The following is a 22,326-nucleotide window of genomic DNA, read 5'->3' as shown; positions in this document are numbered from 1 at the left end:
CCAGGTATATATATGTGTCTGGAAAATTGAAGTTTATTAATTTTTGAATAAGACCCGGAATCCAGACTTTGTCGAATGCTTTTTCTGCGTCGAGCATTGTCATTACTGTGTAGGCTTTAGATGGGTTATTAAATCCGTCGGTAGCATCTTCAACGATTTTAATTAAGGGGTGGATTGTTGAGTGACCTTTCCTGAAACCAAACTGAATGTCTGGAATCACGTCGTGTTCCTCTGCGTGTGTTTGAAGGCGCGAGAGTAAGGCTTTTTCAAAAATTTTACTCATACTGTTTAGAAGACTTATAGGTCGCCTGTTTTCTGGGATGGCTGGGTTTTTCCCTGGTTTAGGAATTGTGATTATTTTTGCAAGTTTCCAGGAATCGGGGTAAGTTTTGTGTGTTAGTATTGCTTTGAATATCGCCAGTAAATATTCGAGTGCCTCTAGAGGGAGTTTTTTAAGTGTTTCGTAATTTATTGCGTCCGTGCCGCCTGATTTGTTGTTCGGACTGGCTTTAATTAGCTTTAAAAGTTCCCTTAACGTTATGGGTTCAGGAACAGACTGCGTGCCTGTTTGTAAAAAGTTATTTACCGCCTGTGTTGTTGTTAACGTGAAGTTTCTGTCATTTACGTCTGTGTTCGGGGAGAATTGTTTCTCCAGTAGGTCTGCGACTGCGTTGGCCTTGTCTTCTGCGATGTATTTAGCCCCGGTGGCTGTTATAATAGCTGGGGTTGAAATAAATTTTTTGTTGCCGCGGAGCCTGCGAGATAGTTTCCACATTTCCTGCGGTTTTGTGGCTACTTCGTTTATTAAGTTTCCGAATTGATTTATTTTTTCCTGTTTTAATTTACGCTGTACGAGATTATTCAGTCTGTTGTATTCGTTTCTGGCTTCTGTTGTGCGGAGCCTTTGTGCTCTGTTTCTGGCTTGCCGCCTAAGAGAAATGTAATAATCCAGATCGGGGTAGTGTGTTCGAGTGAACTGCCTTTTTGTTTCAAAGCGAGAGTGTTTTTTAATGGCATTTTTTACTGTGTCCGTGAAAAGTTTTACGTGTGGATTTATTTCCTCGGGTGAATTTATTTCGGGGGGCTGATTTAGGGTGTCTATAAGTTCTATCTTAAACCCGTCCCAATCTGTAATCTTTAGTTTATTATTAAAGAGTTGTATGTTGGATGTAGCATTAAAAGTTATTTGTGTTAGCACCGGTAAATGATCGGAGTTTAGTTCATCCAAGGTTTCTGTATTTATCTGAGCGTTTGGAATGTTGGTTAGGGCTATGTCTAAAATTTCTGGGGTGCCACCATTTACTGGATAGCATGTCGGGGAGTCAGGCGCAATAATGATGTAGTTTCCTGCAACCGCGTGGCCGTGTAGAATGTTCCCGTTGGCGTTTGTTTGGGTGCAGCCCCAGTCAGTGTGTTTGCTGTTTAAGTCTCCTGCTATAAAAAATTGATCTTCGACTTCCATTAATTTATTGAGGTCCTGTGGTGTGAGTGGGTCTTGTGGCGTCTTGTATACCGCGGACATGCAAACATGCGAATTATTATTACGGACGTTTATGCTGGTGGCCTCAATGTGTTGTAGTCCATTTATTGTTATCGGGTGGTGGTGAATTCCGTGTTTTATTAGTATGGCTGTACCGCCGCCGTGGAGTGCGGGGCGGTCTGTTCTGTATATTGTGTAGCCGCATATGTACGCTCGCATGTGTGGTTTTAGAAAAGTTTCAGAGATGAAAGCGACATCGATTCCGTACACAAAAAGTAACTGTTCCAGTTCATATATTTTATTTTGGAGGCCGTGTGCATTGAAAATTAGGACCTGTAAAAGCTTCCCCGGGTTCTGTGCCATTTTAAGGTGTAGCGAGATTCAGGATTGCGGATAGTAAGATCATCTGTCGCTTCGATGCGTCTGTTTCAGCTCGGATGGCGGCGTAGTGTGGCGAGAGTGTAGCAATGAGCTGTGAGAAATTGCAGAGTTTCAGAATCTCTGCCAGCTCGAATAGATCACCGACGGTGTTACCTTCTACTCTGTTCTGCGCTGGAGTGTGTGTGGTGCGTGGTTCCTTCACGGCTTGCGAATATTTACACTCCGATCGTGTCAGCTCGGTGGTTGTTGTTTGCGGCTGTGTCTGTGGCTTGTTGACCACCTGGGCGCGCGGCTGTGCGTGAGCGGGGCGGGTGGGGGGGAACTCCACCTGGCTGTGCGTGGCTGGCGGTTGTTGTTTTGTCTGCGCCTGTGTCTGCACGGATTGTCGCTGTGACCTACTCGTGACCATTTTCAAAAATACTGGACACTGCTTCCATGCTGCAGTGTGTCCCCGCACTTTACAGTTAAAGCAGAATTTATCTGCGTCGTCAGCTTTCGGGCAGTCCTTTCGGGTGTGATTTTCGCCACACCTGACGCATCGCGGTGGCTTACTGCAGCGAGTGTGGGTGTGATCAAATTCACCACAGCGCTTGCACTGGGCGATGTCTTGTGGGCGGGCCTGGTATTTTTGAATAGTCACTGTCGTATAGTGAAGTGTACGAACGGCGAGAATGTTGACGTCAGAGGCCGCGACTGTCGCGCAGAAAGTTCCCGACCTAAATCGTTGTTGCTGCCCTGTGGCGTCTGACCGGGTGACTTCGAAATTACGCACGTCATGAACTACGAATCCCTTCTCCGTCAGTTCCGCGGCAATGTCGGCCTCGACGACCTCCGGGTACAATCCCTTAATAACGACCTTTGTGTTGCGCTCGTCGGGATGCGCAAACGTGTGGTGGTAGATGTTGTGGCCTTTCAGGTATGAGAGAGCTTGAGAGTAGCCCTCTCTGTTCTCAAATGTCAGTCGCAGCTCTCTCCTGCGCGTGATCGTGTTCCTGAACGCGATTCTGTGTGTGTTCAGGAAAGTTGCGATCTCCTTGAGCTTCGCAACTTCCCTGACCATTATCGGTACACCCCTGTACCGTGTGCCGGCCGCGGTTGTGGTCTGTGGTTGTGCACTTGTCTGTGGTTGTGTGTCGGCAGGCAAATTTGCCAGCACGCCGTAGCTGTTCTGCAGCGGGATTGCGGATGTCGCTGCTGTGTGTTGTTGTGCGGAGCCGCGCCTCGAAATCCGCGCGTCCTCACTGTTCGCCAGTACCGTCTCCCGACGCCTACCGAGTGATGTGCTACGGTTTCCCCTCAAGGCCTTTTTACCCGAGACCTGTTGGAAGTCGATCTCATCGTCAGCGCGTTCGCATTTGGTGTTAGCCTGTTGGGTTTCCATGGCCTGTTCGTGTGTTGTTGTACTCGTACTCGCCATGATCCCTGTCCCTGTCGCGGTTCCGATTCGCGGGCTATCCGACCCGCCGGGTCACTTAATACCTGAAGCAGTGGTGGCTGACAAACACTGATATGAACAGCGAAGCTAGGCCTTAGAGAGGCTGTCCTCTCTGCACCACTGCCTGGCTAGGCACATTTCGACGTAGCTTAAATACAGCTCCTTCAGACATTGGTCACTGACAAAGCGACAATCTTTCCTCAATACAGAAAAACAGGCCATCCTGTGCCCTCCCCAGTAATTCACACACTAGGATATTATTTCCTTATAACATATATAGCACTAACACACATTTTATATTATACAGTCATTAATAAATCCATATGCACTGCTATAACAGATCAAAAGATGCGTGCTGCCATCTATGATATGTAAACGGCACCACTCATAGCCTATATCCCACGGCTGGTGTAGAGAAGCCTGTTGGGATACGGATTTCTTAACGAAGCGGCCATGTTGGTTGCAGAGAGAGGCCGAGGACAAATATAGGACACAACAAAGGATTACCATCTTCCATTAATACAGCAACTACACAATATCAAGAATATTAACCGGCCACTTCATTGATTCTAATGGAAAAACCTAAATAAAAGCCTTCTGTCAGCTGACTGAGACTCTTTTTCCTAACTTAAGACCAGTAAGCTCTGTACTAGAAGCCTTTATCTATGCTAACATTTATCTTTGGGAAGAGGTCTGCAGACTGCAGCAACTAGTTATTGTTTTTTTTTTTGAAGTTGGAAATTTTAATCAATTTGGAATTTCAGTGTCGTGTCCAAACATGCAGAATGTTATAAATACTGTTAAAGGCACTGCTTTAGGTGTTGCAGAGTATTTGAAACCGGTTCTGAAGGTACATTTAACGCCTAATCTAATATTTCAATGTCACATCTCTTTAGTATAAGAATTTGAAAACTAATCTAAATTGTATTAAAGAACAAATGCAAATTTCGGTAAATTTTCAGCGTCACGGCTTTGGTAGTAAACGAAATTATTTTAAAAGCTTACAAGAAAAAGTAGTTTATGTATCACAATGCCCGGTAATAATTAAAGAAAGCATCTTCTCTGATGATAAATAAACAAAGAAATTTCCAAAATGCTTTTTAATGACTGCAATATGTTTTACAACTATTGTTTCAGAGGTCGTTGTGATATTTCAAGTATTTTACTATTAGGTTACCGTTTAAAAGAAGTGCTAGGTTAAGTTTATTTACAAATAGGTAAATTTATAGAGTAGTGGATTTTCCGTTTCTGTAATTCCGAAAAGGGGTAAATATGTAGTTGAGCGGTATTTGCGAAAAAAAAAAATGTTAAAAATCCGAAAATACCTTTATTAGATGCTCTTTAACTTCCTCTTTTCATTAAAAGCGGCGGAGATAAGAAATTCCAAATACTTTAGGAGATATCGAATTTTTTAATTTCATATGTAGTTCAGCGGGTTTTGCGAAAAAAAATGTTAAAAATCCGAAAATACCTTTATTATATGCTCTTCAACTTCCTCTTTTCATTAAAAGCGGCGGAGATAAGAAATTCCAAGTACTTTAGGAGATATCGCCGTTATTATTTTGCTATACAAGACCTGTGTAATCATTCAACTGCCATTTTTTTTATTGCCATGTGTTTGAGAATGCCTAATTAATGAAAATGGTCAATTAGGTCAGGTCAGTTACATTATAAATACTTTGAAACTAAGCGTACATTAAAAATAATATGAATTAATTTCAATGGTTCTTTAGTTTAAAGTATTTATAATGTAACTGACCTGACCTAACAAACCGGGACAAAGGATGAACAGTAACAACTTACGTAAAATTTTTGACGTGATAACGTCTAATAAATCGATGAACGCCAGCTGCACACACGAAAAAGTGTCCCACTACGGATGTCCCACTACGGATGTGTTCTGTTTGCTCATTGGACGCATGCGTGGCATCTCTCTTCATGCTCATTGTACGCATGCATGGCATCTCTCTTCCACTCGATTGGAACAACCATCGATTTGACTTTTAAATCATATTTTCGTAGTTTGAATTATTAATATTATGTAATTTAACGATCATCCACCGATTTTCAGCACAATCGGTACGGTTATTTAAAAGTAATGTTGAAAATTCAAATACGTTTAGAACCAACAATAGTGTTTTACAGTTACACATAATAATTCAAATTACACCCGGGATCTTTTGCACAATGTTTTAAAAAATATTGTAACACATTATAAATAAGTTTGGTGTATTTGGGATGCGTATTTGTTATAAAATCGTGTTAATATTATACCCCTACCGTGAACAAAGTTTTTATAAATATATATATATATATAGCATTTGAAACTACATTACCTTAGTATGGCCTCGTGGGCGTGTCCTACCACTCTGTATATGTCACTAGATTAGTGAAACCCAAATACTTAGCTATTGCCACTTCTGGGAAAGAAAATATAATAAGACGAGAGAAAGGGAAGGGTCTTGCCTATGACACAAGCCAGCAAGAGCAATCCCAAAGCAATTTTACAACAGACAATTACTACCCAAAGTGATTCTAGTTCTCAGTAATTTCTTTTAATTTTTGCAACAAACCTAAAAAAAATAAAGAAAAAGAAATCATTCTGAGCTGAACAATAGTTCGGAGATAGCCTATTTTTTTTCTTAGATAATGTTGTAGGTCATACTGCCAGAAATTTATAATGGTTTTTCTCTCCCCAAGAGGATTTTTCACCAAACAACAAAAGTAATATTAATATTATTGCTATCCTGTTTATTCAACATGTTTTATATTATTTCTTAGATTTGCTTACTATTTTTTTTAGTATTGTTACGATTTTCCTGCGGGTACGTAAAGGATAGCCCAATTAAAGATTTTTATCACACACACAGTTTTATTTATTACCACTACTTGTCACTTACAAATAATCTTCTAAATTGGCAAATAATTAATTACACTTAAAGAAATGTCAATTCCCCAGTTACTCGTTTCGCACACCTCGCTGGGCCACAATTCCGGCGCAACTCTCGCCGCAGCACCCCTCGTGGGTCTCCGTCGCCGCACTCCGCCGCCGCCGACACTTGCCTTCGCCGAGGATCCGCTCGACGCCTCGCTCGGGTCTTCGCTCGGGACTCCGCCACGCCAGCGACACTGTCGCCCGGAAACTCCGCCGCGGGAAAACTCCCGACTCCACTGAACTCACTCACTCCCTGCCCTGGAACATTCGTCCAAGGACTTCGCCACTCTGCCGCACCCGCGGCACTATCGCCCGGAAACTCCGCCGCGGGAGGACTCCCGACTGAACATTTTGAACTGCCTCTCTGACTCGCGTCTTCGGGCATATATATAGGCCCGAGCAATTCCAGAACTTACGAGAGATGCTGGGGCCAGTCGCGTCATCGCGAGCCGTCCCGACGGCAGAAATCTCTCGAAACACGTGTCGGCGGCTCGCGCAACTCCCAGCTCTCCGGTGTCAGTTACGTGTCAAAGGCAGGGCGCCGCGCGGGGAGTGGTGGGAAGGAGGGGGGAAAGCGACAATCCTTGTTATCTTCCAGGCGCGCGCGGCACATATATTGCGGCGTCGCCAGCCAGCTCTGCACCTGCACATGTCCCGGCCAATGTCACGTTCGTAACAGTATCATTAAAGTACAGGTTAATAAAAAACCAAGGTGATATGCTGCCAAATATACTACAAAAATTGGGGAAAAAAATCTGTATATGTTTACTTTAACATAATAAATGTTTTAGAATATTAATGTTATTTTAATAAAAAATTTCATGAATTATTTATTTAAATTTTATTATTTAGAAAATAAAACCTTAGAGGAGTTTTCATTTTGTATCAGTAGCCCTCTTGAGAAATGAAATTAAACTTACAACGTTTTCTTGCATCAGTTATGAAGCACATCTAAATGATAGCAAGCTTACAAATTGTACGTGCAAATGATTTAAGAAAAATATATTACTCAATGAAAAACATTCTAATTAATCCAAGAGAAAAAAACAATAAAAATAATAAAACCAATGACTGCAGAGCGCGGGTTAAATACCTCCCAACTAGATCGCAGTCACATATTCGCAAAGAGCAGGCCTCGGATCCACACACACTACTACCTTTAGTGTGGAGCTCAGCCAACTCTAATAACTTCGCTATCTCTAGAGCCAAGGTAGCTGCATAACAAGAGCCTGCACATTATAGCTACACAGCAAGCAATGCGTTAGAAAAAAAAAATACTAAAAATTCATGACAAAAATTTAAGTTAGCAAAAATCATCTGAAAAGTCGGTTTACAGATGATGATTTTACGTGATAACGTCATAAGAAAACATTGATGAAAAATTGCATACTTTTTAATTTTAAAATATTATTTACAGTTTTTGCAAATTTTATTTAAATAATTTGTTTAAATATAATCACGAACAATTAGTTATAGAAATAAATTGAAATAAAATCAATGTTAATAAAATGTTAATTTGAAATGACGCAATTGGACAAAGTAATCAAATTTTTTAAATTGCTGCTTTTAAAAAGCCTGCCTTAACCTTTTTGATATTATAGAAGATTTTCTCGCATGGTGGTTGGCCTGTTCTTGTACGCTCGACTCAGGCGGAACTTGCTTTTTCGTGCATGCAGCCAGCATTCATCGCTTTATAAGACGTTATAACGTCAAAAAAGATGAGGTCCCAATGCATGGAACACACATTGATTTTGTAAATTGCAAATAGCAAAAATGACTGTATTCATAGGTGGTGGGAGGGGGGTGGTTCTCCATATTCCTCACTGCCTTTCTCTGTCTCACCGTCTTGGCGAAACAGCTGGCTCTGTCTGGCTCTGGAGGCTGCTGTCTTGAAGTGACTGACGTATGTTTGTGTCCTCTCTCTCTCTCTCTCTCTCTCTCTCTCTCTCACTCGCTCTCTGAGAGAAACACGTGTGTATTATATGTATGGTAACCACCCCTGTGAACAAGGTTAAGCCATTTCATAAACAATATTATGAACCAAATGATAAGTTTTAAAGTTAAAAAAAAAATTAAGGCAAATCAAATATAAAAAATAAGTAGTAGAAAAAAATATGTTGGGAGTGATTAAAAAAGCATCGTACTTAACTATGTCACTTTGAGGGCAGGACAAAATTAATATATAATTTTCTTAACAAAATTAATGTTTTAAGTACAACACGAATTAATCCTTTATATCATATTAGTAATGTGCATGCGCCAACTATCACACAGAAAGCTAGAAGCTCAACACGCCTGTAACCATATTGACGCACACTGTCAGCCTTTCTAGGCACTTGACAGTGCTTGAAACGAGAAAATTATGCTTAGACACGTAGGATATGTACAACTTTTTAATAATTAAAATCAAGTACCCAGTGAAACCCTGCTCAAGCATGATGTGGACAAGATACGTCGAGGGAACCAGACACGTAAATTAACATAACTCATAATCAGTGTGTTCAACTAGGATAAATATATTTAAAAAATACACCAGCTGCGATAGTTGCAGCACGCAGCACACATAATAGAATATTCTCCAGGATGTCCATAGCCCTCTATGAAAAAAGGAGGAGGCAAGAAGACATAGTGACACAGTAACCTTGAACTCTGCGACCATCACAGCCCAGCATGAGTCGCCAGGCGGGCCCTTCGCAGACACTAAGGACGCCCATGGGGTGAAAACAATATGTAATTATTTAACAGACTTATCTAAAACAAAAATGTACTTTCAACCAAAACATTGAAGGTTCAAACCTCAGTGAGGCATAATAAAACCAACAGGCGTAAAACGTGATATCCCAAAGTCCGGACACATTAGACAACCATCGTCGACTAAACCTATAAGCAGAGATTGGAAAAACTGTCCCAACACAGTTAAACATAGTTTCACAACTTGTTGAGAAAAAAAAGTTCTCAAACCAAAATACCAACAATGTACTATGCTAACTTTACACTAATGTTCCACAATTGGAGACACAAAATACCATTAAAGTTTACTGACGTACATTGTGACAAGAATACATGCATAAAATAGATTAGTACCATACAAGATACAAAAAAAAAAGCTCAATGTATAATAGATATGGTATTCTCTCAACACTAACTCTATGGAACAAAAAAATATGCTAGCGAACACACAGACAATTTACATCCAACACCATTGGCTGGAAGGAAAAAACCATCAAATTCAAGTTTACACTTGCATTTATTAGGAAAATTTGAAACAAGCTAATTATATTTTTTAAGTGCACAAAAATGCATTTATCCTATCTTTTTGTAACAAATGTAGGAGAATAAAGCTAAAGTATACTTAAAAAATCTATCACTACAATTATAAAAAAAAATTATCTATGTGATACCACAGAATCGCAAACACTGTCATGAAAACCAGCAATACATAGTTTTCTCTCTTTTACACACACTATATTGTGGTTGTAATATTCAACGAATGGTTGTAATATGTCGAAAATAGGTAACCCCACTTCGATGCATGGCAACGTCCACCGTGTTTCGCTTTGTGAGGGGAATAGGATCGGCCAAGATAACTCGTAGATACATTGCAACCTCCAACAGTATCCTACTGTAATGAAAGTTATTTAGTAGGTATCCCTCACAAATAATATTGATTGCTCAATGTACAAAAACCTTTATAATAATTTTCTAGGACGTTGTACCGGCAGTAAGGGGTGGACGCTTAAGTCTTGAAGAGGCCGCTGCGACGTGTTTGCTTTCCACCCTTCAGCGTGCTTCTCCTTTCCTTCCCCTCTGCGCACGCACAGTGGGACCGTCCTTCCCCGAGCTCTTGGCTGGACATGTTGTAATATTGTGTGGGTAGAAGTCGCGGTGGTATTTCATTAGTAGTGTAGATGCTAGTGTTTGGGAGCACTGCGCGTGTTTCGGCTTGACTCTGCATAGTTGTTAATTTCATGTGTTCGAGAATTATGGTATTGAGTTTGCAGCACAACTTTTATTCCAAACATGTCTGTTCATGCGGTGGTAAACCTAAATGCTCTAGGTATCTGTCTGTGATGCGTAAACACACTCGAGGGTATCGAGACAAATAATTTGCGGTTTGTGGAAGTTATGTTAGAGAAAGGGTCTTAAGTAATTTTGAGCACTCTAGTTTGCTGACCCCTGGTGGTTTTCAGTGCACAGTTTAATGTGCACACACAACATATTTTATGATGATGGAATCCTGATTTTCAATTAGTACATAAATTGATCTTTAGCCTTTAGGTGGTTGAGCAGTGAGATGATGATTACATTTACCTTAAGAACTTTGGAATTAAACATGGTTCGGTTAAAATCGTGAGTTGCAGTGTGGACAATGTTGCAAACAATGTTCTGTCTTCAAAGGTCAAACGGAGTCTAGGAACGGACTGACCTTGAACTTAATTGGCGTACTGATTGTTTGATTTGTCGGGGTGTGGTCGCCCTCAGGAATTTGCAATGTTGTATGGGTACGTAATAATATTAAAATGTATTGTGAGTTGTAAATTGTCATGTTTTGTATAAAAAGATAAGTAAGTACTGTAGGGTGTCCAGTCCAATCAGACAGAGGCACAAGAGGCTTTGGATATGATGAAAATGTTTATTTTGTCGTTAAGAAAATCAGTCATGTTAAATGTAGCTTATTGAATGTTCATATCTGTATACTTTGTATTAGTAACAAACTATTTAATCTGCTGTCATTTTTGTTAGCCTATGATTATTTCAAGTTACTTAAATAAAGCAAGATTTTTTCCGAATTTATAAGTTAATAACTACTGTTGTCAAATTGTTGGCCTGGATGGCCGACAAATGGCAGATGCTATGACAACCTGGTAATAAATATTTTAGTAAAATGTTAAATTGAAATGATTTTAGTTAAACAATTATAACCTGAAAAAAAAACTTTTTTGCAGTGAAGAAAAGGGCTGCAATCGATTGAATTGATCAATATTATAATAAGTGATATTTTTATTTTTATATAGAATTGTTTACTATTTGCTAAGTTAATAATTGCAGCCAAGATGGCTGACAAGACTACAGAAACCATGGAAATAAATACTACTGCACTCTAGCAGGTAAAAATTAAACCAATATGGGGGCAGCGCTCTCTAGCAAACGATGTGTGCACTACACGATACTAGTGCTCCTAGTAGCAAGTATTGAAAATAAAGATGGTGGCAATGCTCTATCACAGATGATGCTATTATTCCCTTCAAATGAAAATCTACAAGTCTGAATATGTGTTTTTTTAATATACCTTTTTTTAATTCTCGGTTTTGAATATGTCTCGATGGCATAAGTTTTCTAATTCAGAGGTCCGAGCTGTCATGGTGAATCACCTCACTTTCAATGTATTTTGTATTAAAAATTAAATTTATTATGTCGATAAGGGTCATATCAACACTGTTAGATAATGAAAAATTAATGCTACATGAATGAGACAAAGCTATGCTGGTGCTCCCTAGGAACAATCAGCAGAAACAAAGATAGTGGATATTACATCATCCAAGATGGTGAAATCCAGCAGAACAATAACAATATGGTGGCTGCAAAATAAGAGATGGCAGCTTCCAGCAAATGAGAAACAAGATGGTGGAAAGTTCTACTGTAATGAAAACTGCAAAGTTCATGCGTGGGGCGCTCGATGGTGATGTCAGCATAACGAAAAGTGCAACATTCGTGAGTAGGATGCTCAATTTCAAGATTATCGATGTGACATAATTCAAAAATGGTGGCCAAGGCCAAGGGTCAAGGCCAAGGTCATCCAAGATGACAGCTGTGATGTCACAATCCAAGATGGCAGGTGGACACCCAGCTCCTGACCCTGGAACCTGCACCAGGAGCACCTATCATATACTACTTACATATTTACTTTTACAGAATATTTATTGATTTGTGGAAGTGAATGGTTTGCTTTCTATTATTATTTTCATGAGTTCTTTTTTTTCGATGAATGAAGCATTGGTGGTCCCAAGGTGTCCTTGAAACGCCCCAACACGACTGTGGCAGACGAGCAGTGGCGGTGGTGTCGCGCAGGTGTCCAGGTTCCGGGAGACGGGCGTGCTGACGCCGGAGGAGTTTGTGGCGGCGGGGGACCACCTGGTGCACCAGTGCCCCACGTGGCAGTGGGCCACGGGCGACGAGGGCCGTGCCAAGGACTACCTGCCGCGCAACAAGCAGTTCCTCATCACCCGCAACGTGCCGTGCTCGCGCCGCTGCAAGCAGGTGACCACTATTGTTCATTCAGTCCGCATTGGCGTGTTTCCCAAACTGTCCAAACATATTGGGTTCTTCATCGATTCCTGTCCCTCCTCTTCTTCGTCCGGTTCCCATATCAGTGGTGTGGGGTCAGCCTCGTGGTCGTGGAGTTCGTCGCCTATGGCCTCGTTGAAGCCGTAAAAAGAGGTGTCATCGTCTTCCGAGTCTGGGAACAACCGTCTCGGCCGTACCTGTGTGATGGTCGGGTGCATCTCGTGTCCCATTTCCATTTCCGGGAATCCTGTAAAATCCGCCCCTTGCGCCTGCTGCAGTGGGGTTGCTGTCTCCCCGTCTGTCGTCTCTGCCCGTTCCTCCCCCGCTTCGAACGCTATCCGTACGTCATCCCTGTGGTACTTCGCCACACACCCAGAAGGTAGTTTTATTACCACCGCCGTGTTCCCTGCCTTGATCACAGGCACGGGGTGGATCCATTTCTGTGCGAGGCTTGCGCAGAACTTGTGGTTTCCTGCAGAGAAGGGGTGTAGCCACACGTATACCAGTTGTCCGGGATTCAACGCCGGAGGGGGGCGGGTCGTCTCAGGTGTTCGATGCACCTGATACACCGCCTGCCCGCATCACGCCGAGTCGTGTAGCTCCGCTGGTCTCCTGAGCTGGTCCTCTGGAACCTCTGCCTCTGTGTCTGTACGCGGTACTGTCACTGGAGGGGAAGGTTCCGGCCCTGAACCAGGGTCGCTGGTGTCTCTCCCGTCGATGCATTCACCCTGCGACGTATGCAGTACAGGATGTCCGGGATGTGCGTGTCCCATTTGGTGTGGTCGTCCGAGAGTCGCAGCCGTAACTGCACCTTGATCTCTTGGTTTCGTCTTTCCGTCGGGTTGGGGCGTGGATGGTACAACCGTGTGGTGTGCAGGAGGACCCGCCATTTCACACCCAACTGTGTCCATCTACATCCGGTGAACTGACTACTGTTGTCTGTCAGCATAACACGTGGGTATCCCCAGCGCGGGAAAAACTCTGCTTCGAGCGCTCTGGCAATGGTGCCGGTGCGGGCGTTAGCCAGTGGAAAGGCCTCCACCCAACGTGTGTAGCAGTCAGTGACAACTAACAAGAACCTTTTCCCTCGTGGGGATCTCGGGTACGGGCCCATCAAGTCAAGAGCAACTGTATGAAAGGGTTCCGGTGGCTGCCTTGGTAGCTGTTGTGCGTTTCCGTCTGACCGGCGCGTCTTATGTCTCTGGCAGTGTTTACAGATGCACACGCAGTCCCTCACGTTCTTGTTTACGCCTGGCCAATAAAACAGCTCACGGATGCTACGTAATGTTTGGTCTGCCCCTGGGTGTCCGGCGAGTCTGTTTACATGCAGCATGTCAAACACTTCGTGCCGCGTGGTGACAGGTGCATATGTCCGCCATGGTCCGTCCGTTCCTCTGGGTCATACTGGCAGGTTGCCGTCTACCGTGCGATATCCCTCGCATTCCCCCTCGCTGCACCGGAGTATTAAAGCCTGCATGCCAGCGTCCGTCAGCTGTACAGCTCGCACGTACGCTACCAGGTCATCCAGCTCAGTGCCTGGGGTAAAGTGGGCGTGGCGTCTGTGGCGATAGCGCACAGAGTCGCGTCTGGCGTCAGGGTAGAAATGCTAGAGAATTTATGTCCGCTAGTGGGCGGTAGCAACTCGTCCCATTCTGAGTCGTCGCGTGCAGTTACAGTGTCAGTGTCGTCAGGATGTCGTGACAATTCGTTCGCTAGCTCGTTTTGTTTACCAGGCACATGTTCTACCACGAAGTCCATTGCCTGAAGTAGCATAGCCCAGCGTGTCAATTTGGACCGCCGGCCCTGCATTGTTGCCAGCCACTTCAGACATTGGCTGTCTGTCCTCAATACGAATTGTTGCCCCTCTAAATGTGGTCGTGGTTCATCATTGTCGCCGAGCTTTAACAGGATGGCGCCTATGCCTTCCTGACTCGCGTCCGTTGGAACGATCAGCTGTTTACTGGGGTCGAGTCGCGCTAGCAGGTGACATTGCTGGAAGCGGTGTTTCAGCTCGTCAAAGGCGCGCTGCGTACGCTCCGTCCAGCGGAATGGTTTTTTCTGTGACAGTTGTTCCGTCAAAGGTGCCGCTACTATCGAGAACTCTGGAATGAAGGCGCGTAGCCAATTTGCCAGTCCCAGGAGCCTTTGTAGTTGTTTTTGGGTGTGCGGCGGGTCTTTGTTGACGATTACCCCTAGTTGTTTTTCCGTCTGCCTGTTCCCTTCGGCATTGACAACTAATCCCAGGAAATCTAACTCCGTCGTTCCTATGTGACATTTCTCACGGTTGCACGTGAGCCCGAGCGCTCCAACACTAACGCTACGTGATGTGTGTGTGTGTTCTTCCCACGTTTGAGACCATATGATGATGTCGTCTGAATACGCTGCTGCGAATCTGCCTGCGTATTTGTCTAGGACTCGCGTCATCATGCTTTGGAACGTGGCTGGTGCGTCCTGGAGGCCAAAGGGCATTGCACAACACTAGAATCTACGCCCGTCCGGAATCGTGAATGCGGTCTTGGGTCGGTCTTCTGGCCGTATAGGTACCTGCCAGAATCCTGATTTAAGGTCAAGAGATGTGAATATTTTGGTGTTCCCCAGTCCCGTCAGCGTGTCGGCAATGTTCAGCAAAGGCGGAGGTGCGTTAATGGTTACCTTGTTTATAGGTTTGAAATTTACACAAAAACATAATTTACCGTCCTTCTTTTCGGCTAGCACGATCTGCAAATTGTATTGGCTTTCGCTTGACTCAATGATGCCATCGTGGAGCATTTCATGCACCTGTTCAAGGATGGTCTGTCTACCTGCATGTCCATAGCTGCTGGGTGGTATGAACATTGGCTCGTGAGGGTGGGTAGGAATGGCATGTTCAGTTATGTTGGTACGTTTTAACGGGTCCGCGGACGTGAACACGTGACACTGTTGTTCTAAGATGGTCTGGATGTCGGCACGGAACTCAGGAGGAATTCCGTGTCGGAACTCGTCGAGACTGACCTGGGTGGTAGTTGGAGGCGTAAGACGTCCGAGGCCGTAGACGGTCTGGCATCCCTGCGGGCCGATGTGCACGTACCCAGCTCGTACCTCGAAGGCCGCATCCTGCTCGCACAGCCATGGCAGCCCGAGGATGACGTCGTCCCACAGGTTCTCCAACACCAAGGCAGTAGTGGTAGACCGCTGGTCTCTCACGGCCACGTCCAGCGTCGCAACGCCCTGCGTGAGGCAGGCGTCTCCCGTAGTGGCCAGGTGGAGTCGGCCCAGTCTGGCCTCGAACATGGTATGATCGACCAACCGCGCCACGACAGTTGTAGCTGGCGGCGGTGTCGACGAGGGCTTTGACGATCACCGGAATCCGAAGAAGCTGGGCTTCCGCTGCGCCCACGTGTCCCAGAAGAGGTCCTGTCGTTGCTGGTTCCGGTTCTTTAGGTGTGGCGGGGAAGGTAGGTTGACTTAGCTTGCCGCCTTCTGCTGTCCGTTACACATCGTCTGCTCCGTCATGGAGTCCGGTCGGTACTTGTTCCGCAGTAGGCAGTGTTCGTGCCAGTGGCGTGTGCCTGCCAGACATGTGTGGCACTGTGGGGGTGGTCCGTTGCCGATGGCGCGCTGACGCCATGCCGGTGGTGGGTGGTTGTTGTGGTGTCTTCCTGCTTGTTGCGCGACGCAGGGTACCACTCAACTGCCTGGGAGTTGGCTGCGGTCTGTTTGGTCCGTGTTGGTGTTCCGGCACTGGCTCGGGGCGGTGTTACTGCTTTCAGGTCTTGTTCTACGTTTCTGGCGAGCTGCACGAATTCCTCCGCCGAGTGACATGACGCGTGACGCATGTGCGGGCGCATCTCAGGGCGCATGAGTTCTATGACTGGCCCTAAACCTCCTCCGGCACCTGTGTCGGAAATAGGCATCTGTGTAGGCGGATATTCTTCAGTACGAACGCTTCAGCCACCTCCGTTTGCCCTTGTTCTACGCAAAATAGCTCCATTCGCACGTTCAGTTCTGTTCGAGCATCCGCGAACCGGGACTCGAACCTCCTGACAAACTCCGACCATTGCATGTCGAACTCCTGAATAATCGTCCGCCACGTTTTTGCGTCTGCTCATAGCGCGCCGCCTATCCTCTCTGTCCACTCCACTTCCGGCACTCCGTAGCGACTCAACCGTCCGCGACATGCATTCAGGAATTGTCTAGGATCGTCACTGGTCCGTCCCGCAAACTCCGGAAGTCCAATCGGCCCCACCGGAACCACGTGCCTTCTGTCCCGCGTGACGTCACGACACTCCCGCTCTGCTGCTTCCCGTTTCGCGTGCGCTATACTCCGGCAATCCGTACAGAGATACCAGCTGTTCTTGATACTGTCTGTCTGTTCCCTGTGAGGCATCTCAGGTGTTTGAATGCCCGACACAGCTTGCACCACGTGCCCTCGCCTGCCTGTCCGTCACACGTCGCGTTTGTGCACTTGAGATAGTCCGTTCCTAGCAGTAGGTTACTCGCACGTGATTCTAAACACACGGCATGTGTCCGCCCACGACATACCCTGTACGTCCCCTACGTGTTTAGGCCACGCGCACTTCTCACATTACATCCCATTCGATTCACATTGTACAATACCTCGAGTTTCACTGCACCTGTGCTACCGTCCGTTCGCGTACTGTCCGACGTGGTGGTGTGTGGTGGTAAGGCCGGTGTACTGCCTTGCTTCTCCTTGCCACGCGGCCCGGAAGGCGCTCCAACACACACACTCACCCTGCGAGCTGCCTGTACTCAGCCGTCCGCGCCCGGGATGTGGTCTTTGCCCGCTGGATTCCTGGAGTTGTCCGCGCTACGTCATGGTCACATGGCCGGTGCGCCAGAGTTCCGTTATGCACTCCGCGCCAATGCAGGCTGTCTCGCTCCGTGCTCCCGTGCAGCAACCGCTTATCTCCCGCGCTCATACAGATCTCGGTACTAGGCTGCTTTTATACGCCCCACGCTCTTGTACGCCACTTGACATGGCCGCGGCCTAACTGTTCTTATGCTAAGCAGGGGTTCGCGTCGATACATGTACTGAGATTAATTTGTGGGCGCCACCGTGCAAGGGGCATGGACCCGGGAGAGACTCTTCTTCAGGGCCGTGACGTTGCCCATGTGAGGTGTGATTTTGACCCCCCTAAAGCCAATCCTAGTACTCGCCACTGGTCCGCTCTCAGCGTCGGGTACGCTCTTCACGTATGCAGTGGGCTCTTACGGCATCCCACACACCATAACACACAGGATGTATGTCCTGGTTTATTAGTTGCTACTTCGCCTACATCTTTGATTATATCACACAACGCCTGCGGCACGAATCGGTTCACGTGGTGCGACCTGACCACGTGGTCACACTCTACAATTAGGTAATTAGCATAAAAAGGACCATAGTGGTCACTCATACAATTTTTTAAACAGTCCCCCCCCCGGACTAAGAGAAGCCCCGAGGAATTACGAACGAAAGATTGAAGATGATTAAGATTTAACGGAATTACTTAGCAGCGCAGGCAAGCGGTGAGGTCCCCGGGGTGCTCACTGCTCTCAGTCGGTGCTGGCGAAGGGCTGGGGCGAGCTCAGGGCTCCGCTAGCCTAACATGGCGTCTTCGCGCCGAACTAATTACTATTATACCTATATACGATTACGTGCCACAGGAAGCTGCAGGTAAAACATGAAACACTCTTAATAATTATATTACACCTAATGCATGATAAGAATTATTAACTAAAATTACAACAATTTATTATTAATGATAACCAGTCCGGTTTCGGCGGACTTCGGTTCGCCTCGTGCATGTTCAGTACGTCTTTTCGTTGTTAAAGTAATTAATATTTAGTTAAGGCGTAAAGTACATAAAACACTCCCGGCTGATCTGCCGTCACACGCCACTTGGGGAAAAATAAACAAAAAAATAATTACAATGTTTGTCTCTAGTTAGAGGGGTGTGGTGCACTGCTGCTACAGCGCTGTTCAAACACAACCACCCGACGGAGCGGCTGCCAGTGAGGGAGGTGGGACGGGGGGTGAGGGGAAAGGTGGCGGAGGCTGACCAGGCTTCTGGGACGCAGGCCCGGGTGACGTCAGACCTTGTTGAGCTGACTCAACTTGTGTTTAACATATGTAGGCTCACAACTTCCATTCTCTCTACAGTGTGTGTGTATATACATACATATATATTCAATAGTTGGATTTAGTATTGTCTATTTATTACTAGAAGCATTTTCACAATGTTGAATTAATTTTTCTTAGAGTTAAAAAGGGTTGTCGTAGATTTGAAGATTTAAACAATTGATCTACATTGTGTGTGCTACTTAGTGCTTAATGCTAGTTCATCTTCGTTAACTCCACTCGTAATTGTTGAGCAATCACAACCATCCTCATCAACTGGCTTATTTGGTTTGTCCCTGTTCATAACATGTTTTAACTAAATTTTGTATTATTTTGATCCCTAAGTATTAATATTTTACAGTAAATTTATTTTTGAATTATATTGGCATAGTGTAAAACAAGTTTATGTTTTTAGCAACTGAATGATTACAATTTTTTATTTAATTTTAACACATTTTTAATTATGATACTGATGGATTATAATTATCATTTGCAGGTATCCCTAGTTACATTTTTCCTAGTACTTTAATTACAATGAAAACAGAATTTAATTCTCTTAGTTAAATCATTATTATTAAAATTATGTGGTGTTTACACCAGTGGTAGTGATCAATATTCTGTGAAGAGTATCTACCTGTTAACTTGTTATAATTACTGAACAAAAGAGTAGCCTCTGTGAGAAGGCATTTGAAACTCTTACAGAAATTTGTTCAAAATATGTGAGGTGTTTCAGAGTGTACAATTATGGCATGGTTTCTTTAGTCATGACAGAATTATAACCAAACAAAAAAAACATTAAGTTTCAGATACCCACCAAAATGCTCTCACACATCTGACATTGATGTCTCTGAAGCAAAAATATCCTGTCTTGGTTTTTGTCTTGGCCGTGAAGCCTGTTTTTGAAAGAGCTGACTCTTAGTGGCAAGGGCTGAAGTAATAAGGAACTCCAGAAATTGTTTTGTATCAAATTTTAATTGTGTTTATTCCTTTGGGTTTATTTTTTTAGTCTTAAGATACTTATATTTCAACGTTATTACGAACTGAGACCATGTTATTTTGTGGCTGTACAAGTTTTAATAAATCATTATTTTGTAGTGTTTGTCATTAAACTGTTATCTTTTAGGATTTTGCTTATGAAGCTTTAAAAATGTGATTTTGCCAAAATTCTGGAAAACTACAATTTACAGGTTTTTCTGAAAACTAATTTTTTGCAAATTTTATGAATGAACTTTTAGAATTAACAATTTTGTGTCTTAGTTGTGTCATTGCAGACCCCTGCCCTCCCCAACTCCACGGAGTATTCTTTAGACATGATGTTTTTAAGTAAGGTGGAATATCAGCAATTGCATTTATATATGGTTCAAGGACATGGTGACCTAGTTTTGTATTTGTATTTTATTGCCTGAAATATTTTTGGAATATTTCTGATATTGAAGTATTTTTATTTAGAAAATCCATTTAATTATGTTTTGACTAATTTTCACAAGGTTGGCTAGGTTTCTATTTATGTATGAGATTTTCAGTATTTTATTTTATAGCTATAAGTTTACAGTCTGTTTCATAGTGTGTTGTTGATGTTTCTAGAACGTAGGACAGTGGTTTTGGTGAAAGAAAGAATGATGTGTGGCACTGAGGAGCCAAAATGATAGACAATATTCATCACATCCTGTGTTAGAGAGAGACATTAACATCACCAGGTCCATGTGAAAGCTCTCTGACTGGGGAATCACAAAGTAATAACTGTAAGAACAATATTTGCAGCCAATAGCAAGGGAAGTTCCCAGTTTGTACTTTTTTGGGTGTGTTTTGTCTGGCTAGTAGTCGCTCACACGTTGCCATGTGAGGTTGCGCTGGACAGTTGCTCATGAATTTCAATGAGACAAAGAGACAAACGTAATGGAAGTGGTTTGGGCTGTGCTGATAATAACTTTTTTTCGTAACATTTTAATTGGAATTTAATTGACTACAATCATCGATAGGAGCCCACGATGGGGCAGTAGTGAACTTTTGCGTTGTCCCAAGGACAGTTAGTTTTCCTTGGTCATACCGTGTATTCATATGTGACCACGGGACATTTTTACCAGTAAATAAATAATATTCAGAAGAATTTCCTCATTTGCATAACCTTAAACAAATTTTTATGAGCTGAGTTATAAGTTGCTATGAACTCAGTGGCTCTTGTATATTCGTGGACAGTATGCTAAATATTTTGGTAAAGAAAAAATTAATCTGCAGTATTCAGCTATAAACATTTTTATTTGAATCGTCACTCCAAATTCATTAATAATCTGCACAATTATCATAATGAACAGTCTCAAATTAAATATACGCAATTCTGTGAGTGCTTTGTGTGTGCAGTTCAAGCCATAGCTAACTGGTGAGGCCTGGATTGTGACAAAATCTATAATCAAATGGTTCATTCAGATTGTACGACACATTTTAATTCTTTCAATGTATGCTTTGATTAAGTATAAAATGTGAATATAAGTTTTTTGAAACCATTAAATAAACACTTAGTACTAAATTGATAAAACCATGTATTAACTATTAAATATTTTTAGATTATTGAGCCAGTCAAAAACACCACAAAAATACACATTTAGAGAAGCAGAATAATTTAGCAGTCTTAACCTTAAATAATGTGTGCATAAAATATCCCTACTTTCAATGTATACACTTGTTAGCTAAGTTTAGCACTTTAGGCACATTTCATGATTAATTATTATATTAAAAAAATTTATTGAACACTAACATTACAAATTAAAAAATTATACTTAAGCAATAATCTACTAGATAGAAATTGTTAAAATTTTGTTTGCTGAAGTCATTTTAGGAACCACGAAACATTTGGTGCGAGCAGAACGCTGCTACAGGACTTGCCCATCATTTCTCATTCATACAGTTGGTTATGTACTGCTACAAGCAGTTCCATGCTGAGGTGTGCCAGGTAGCAGCGCAGCATGGCACGTGATGTGCGTGTGCCGTGCAGATGGAGTACTGCGACGACAACGAGAAGATAATAGACGCGGACGACGCGGACGGGGGCTGGGTGGACACGCACCACTTCGATGTCTCGGCCGGTCTCGACGACAACATCTCGGAGATGACGTTGGAACCTCAGGTGAGGCCGTTCCCGCGTCACGACAGTGGTTTAGGCCTGTTCCCACGGACAATACATCAGTTGAATTATGCATCTCCTTTTTAGTTATTGGAATCTTAACTTTTGCCTCATAATCACTACCCAAAAGTGCTCAGTGTTTCAGATAAGTTAAAAAATATATATATAACAGTAACTTACTGAAACATTGTTATGTTTTCTCAACAATACAGAAATATATGTGAAAGTTGTGTGCTGTATGGGAAGTCCTCTTGTAACAAGCCCGATGTATGGTGACCCCTAGCCTCGGTTAGCGGAACCCTGCCTCATTGACAGAGGCGGCACACTGCAGGTGTGGCCCTACCCAGTCAGTATTATAACATACTGTATCATGTATAGGAATAAACTCTTAAGTAGGTATCTCTTACGAATTGGAACTGATTAATTTTATTAATGGAAGGACTTGCATATCTTTTTTAGTATGTTTAATGGAGTTCTAAAGCGTGGTTTAATATTTAGGGTTAACCTGATAGTTAACTTATTGCAATGTGTAAAAAAAATTGTAAACTGGCTTTGTGCTGAATTGTTAGTGTATAAATAAGTATAAAAGAAA

At 43.4% G+C, this 22,326-nt stretch overlaps 1 protein-coding gene across 1 annotated transcript in view; it reads left to right on the top strand.

Moving 5' to 3' along the window:
* The first annotated feature begins 3,979 nt into the window (after positions 1-3,979).
* Positions 3,980-22,326, top strand: part of LOC134535712 (ubiquitin-like-conjugating enzyme ATG3) — a 59,003-nt gene continuing 40,656 nt past the window's right edge. Inside the window, exons 1-3 of the mRNA XM_063374916.1 lie at positions 3,980-4,146; positions 12,301-12,489; positions 21,606-21,737. Coding sequence (XP_063230986.1) covers positions 4,075-4,146; positions 12,301-12,489; positions 21,606-21,737 — 393 coding nt within the window. The 5' untranslated portion in view covers positions 3,980-4,074. The remainder of the gene's footprint in view (positions 4,147-12,300; positions 12,490-21,605; positions 21,738-22,326) is intronic.

Source organism: Bacillus rossius, chromosome 10 (assembly GCF_032445375.1).
Source record: "Bacillus rossius redtenbacheri isolate Brsri chromosome 10, Brsri_v3, whole genome shotgun sequence".
Taxonomy (NCBI): domain Eukaryota; kingdom Metazoa; phylum Arthropoda; class Insecta; order Phasmatodea; family Bacillidae; genus Bacillus; species Bacillus rossius.
The sequence above is the reverse complement of the archived record's forward strand: the minus strand, read 5'-3'. Positions and strand labels throughout refer to the sequence as shown.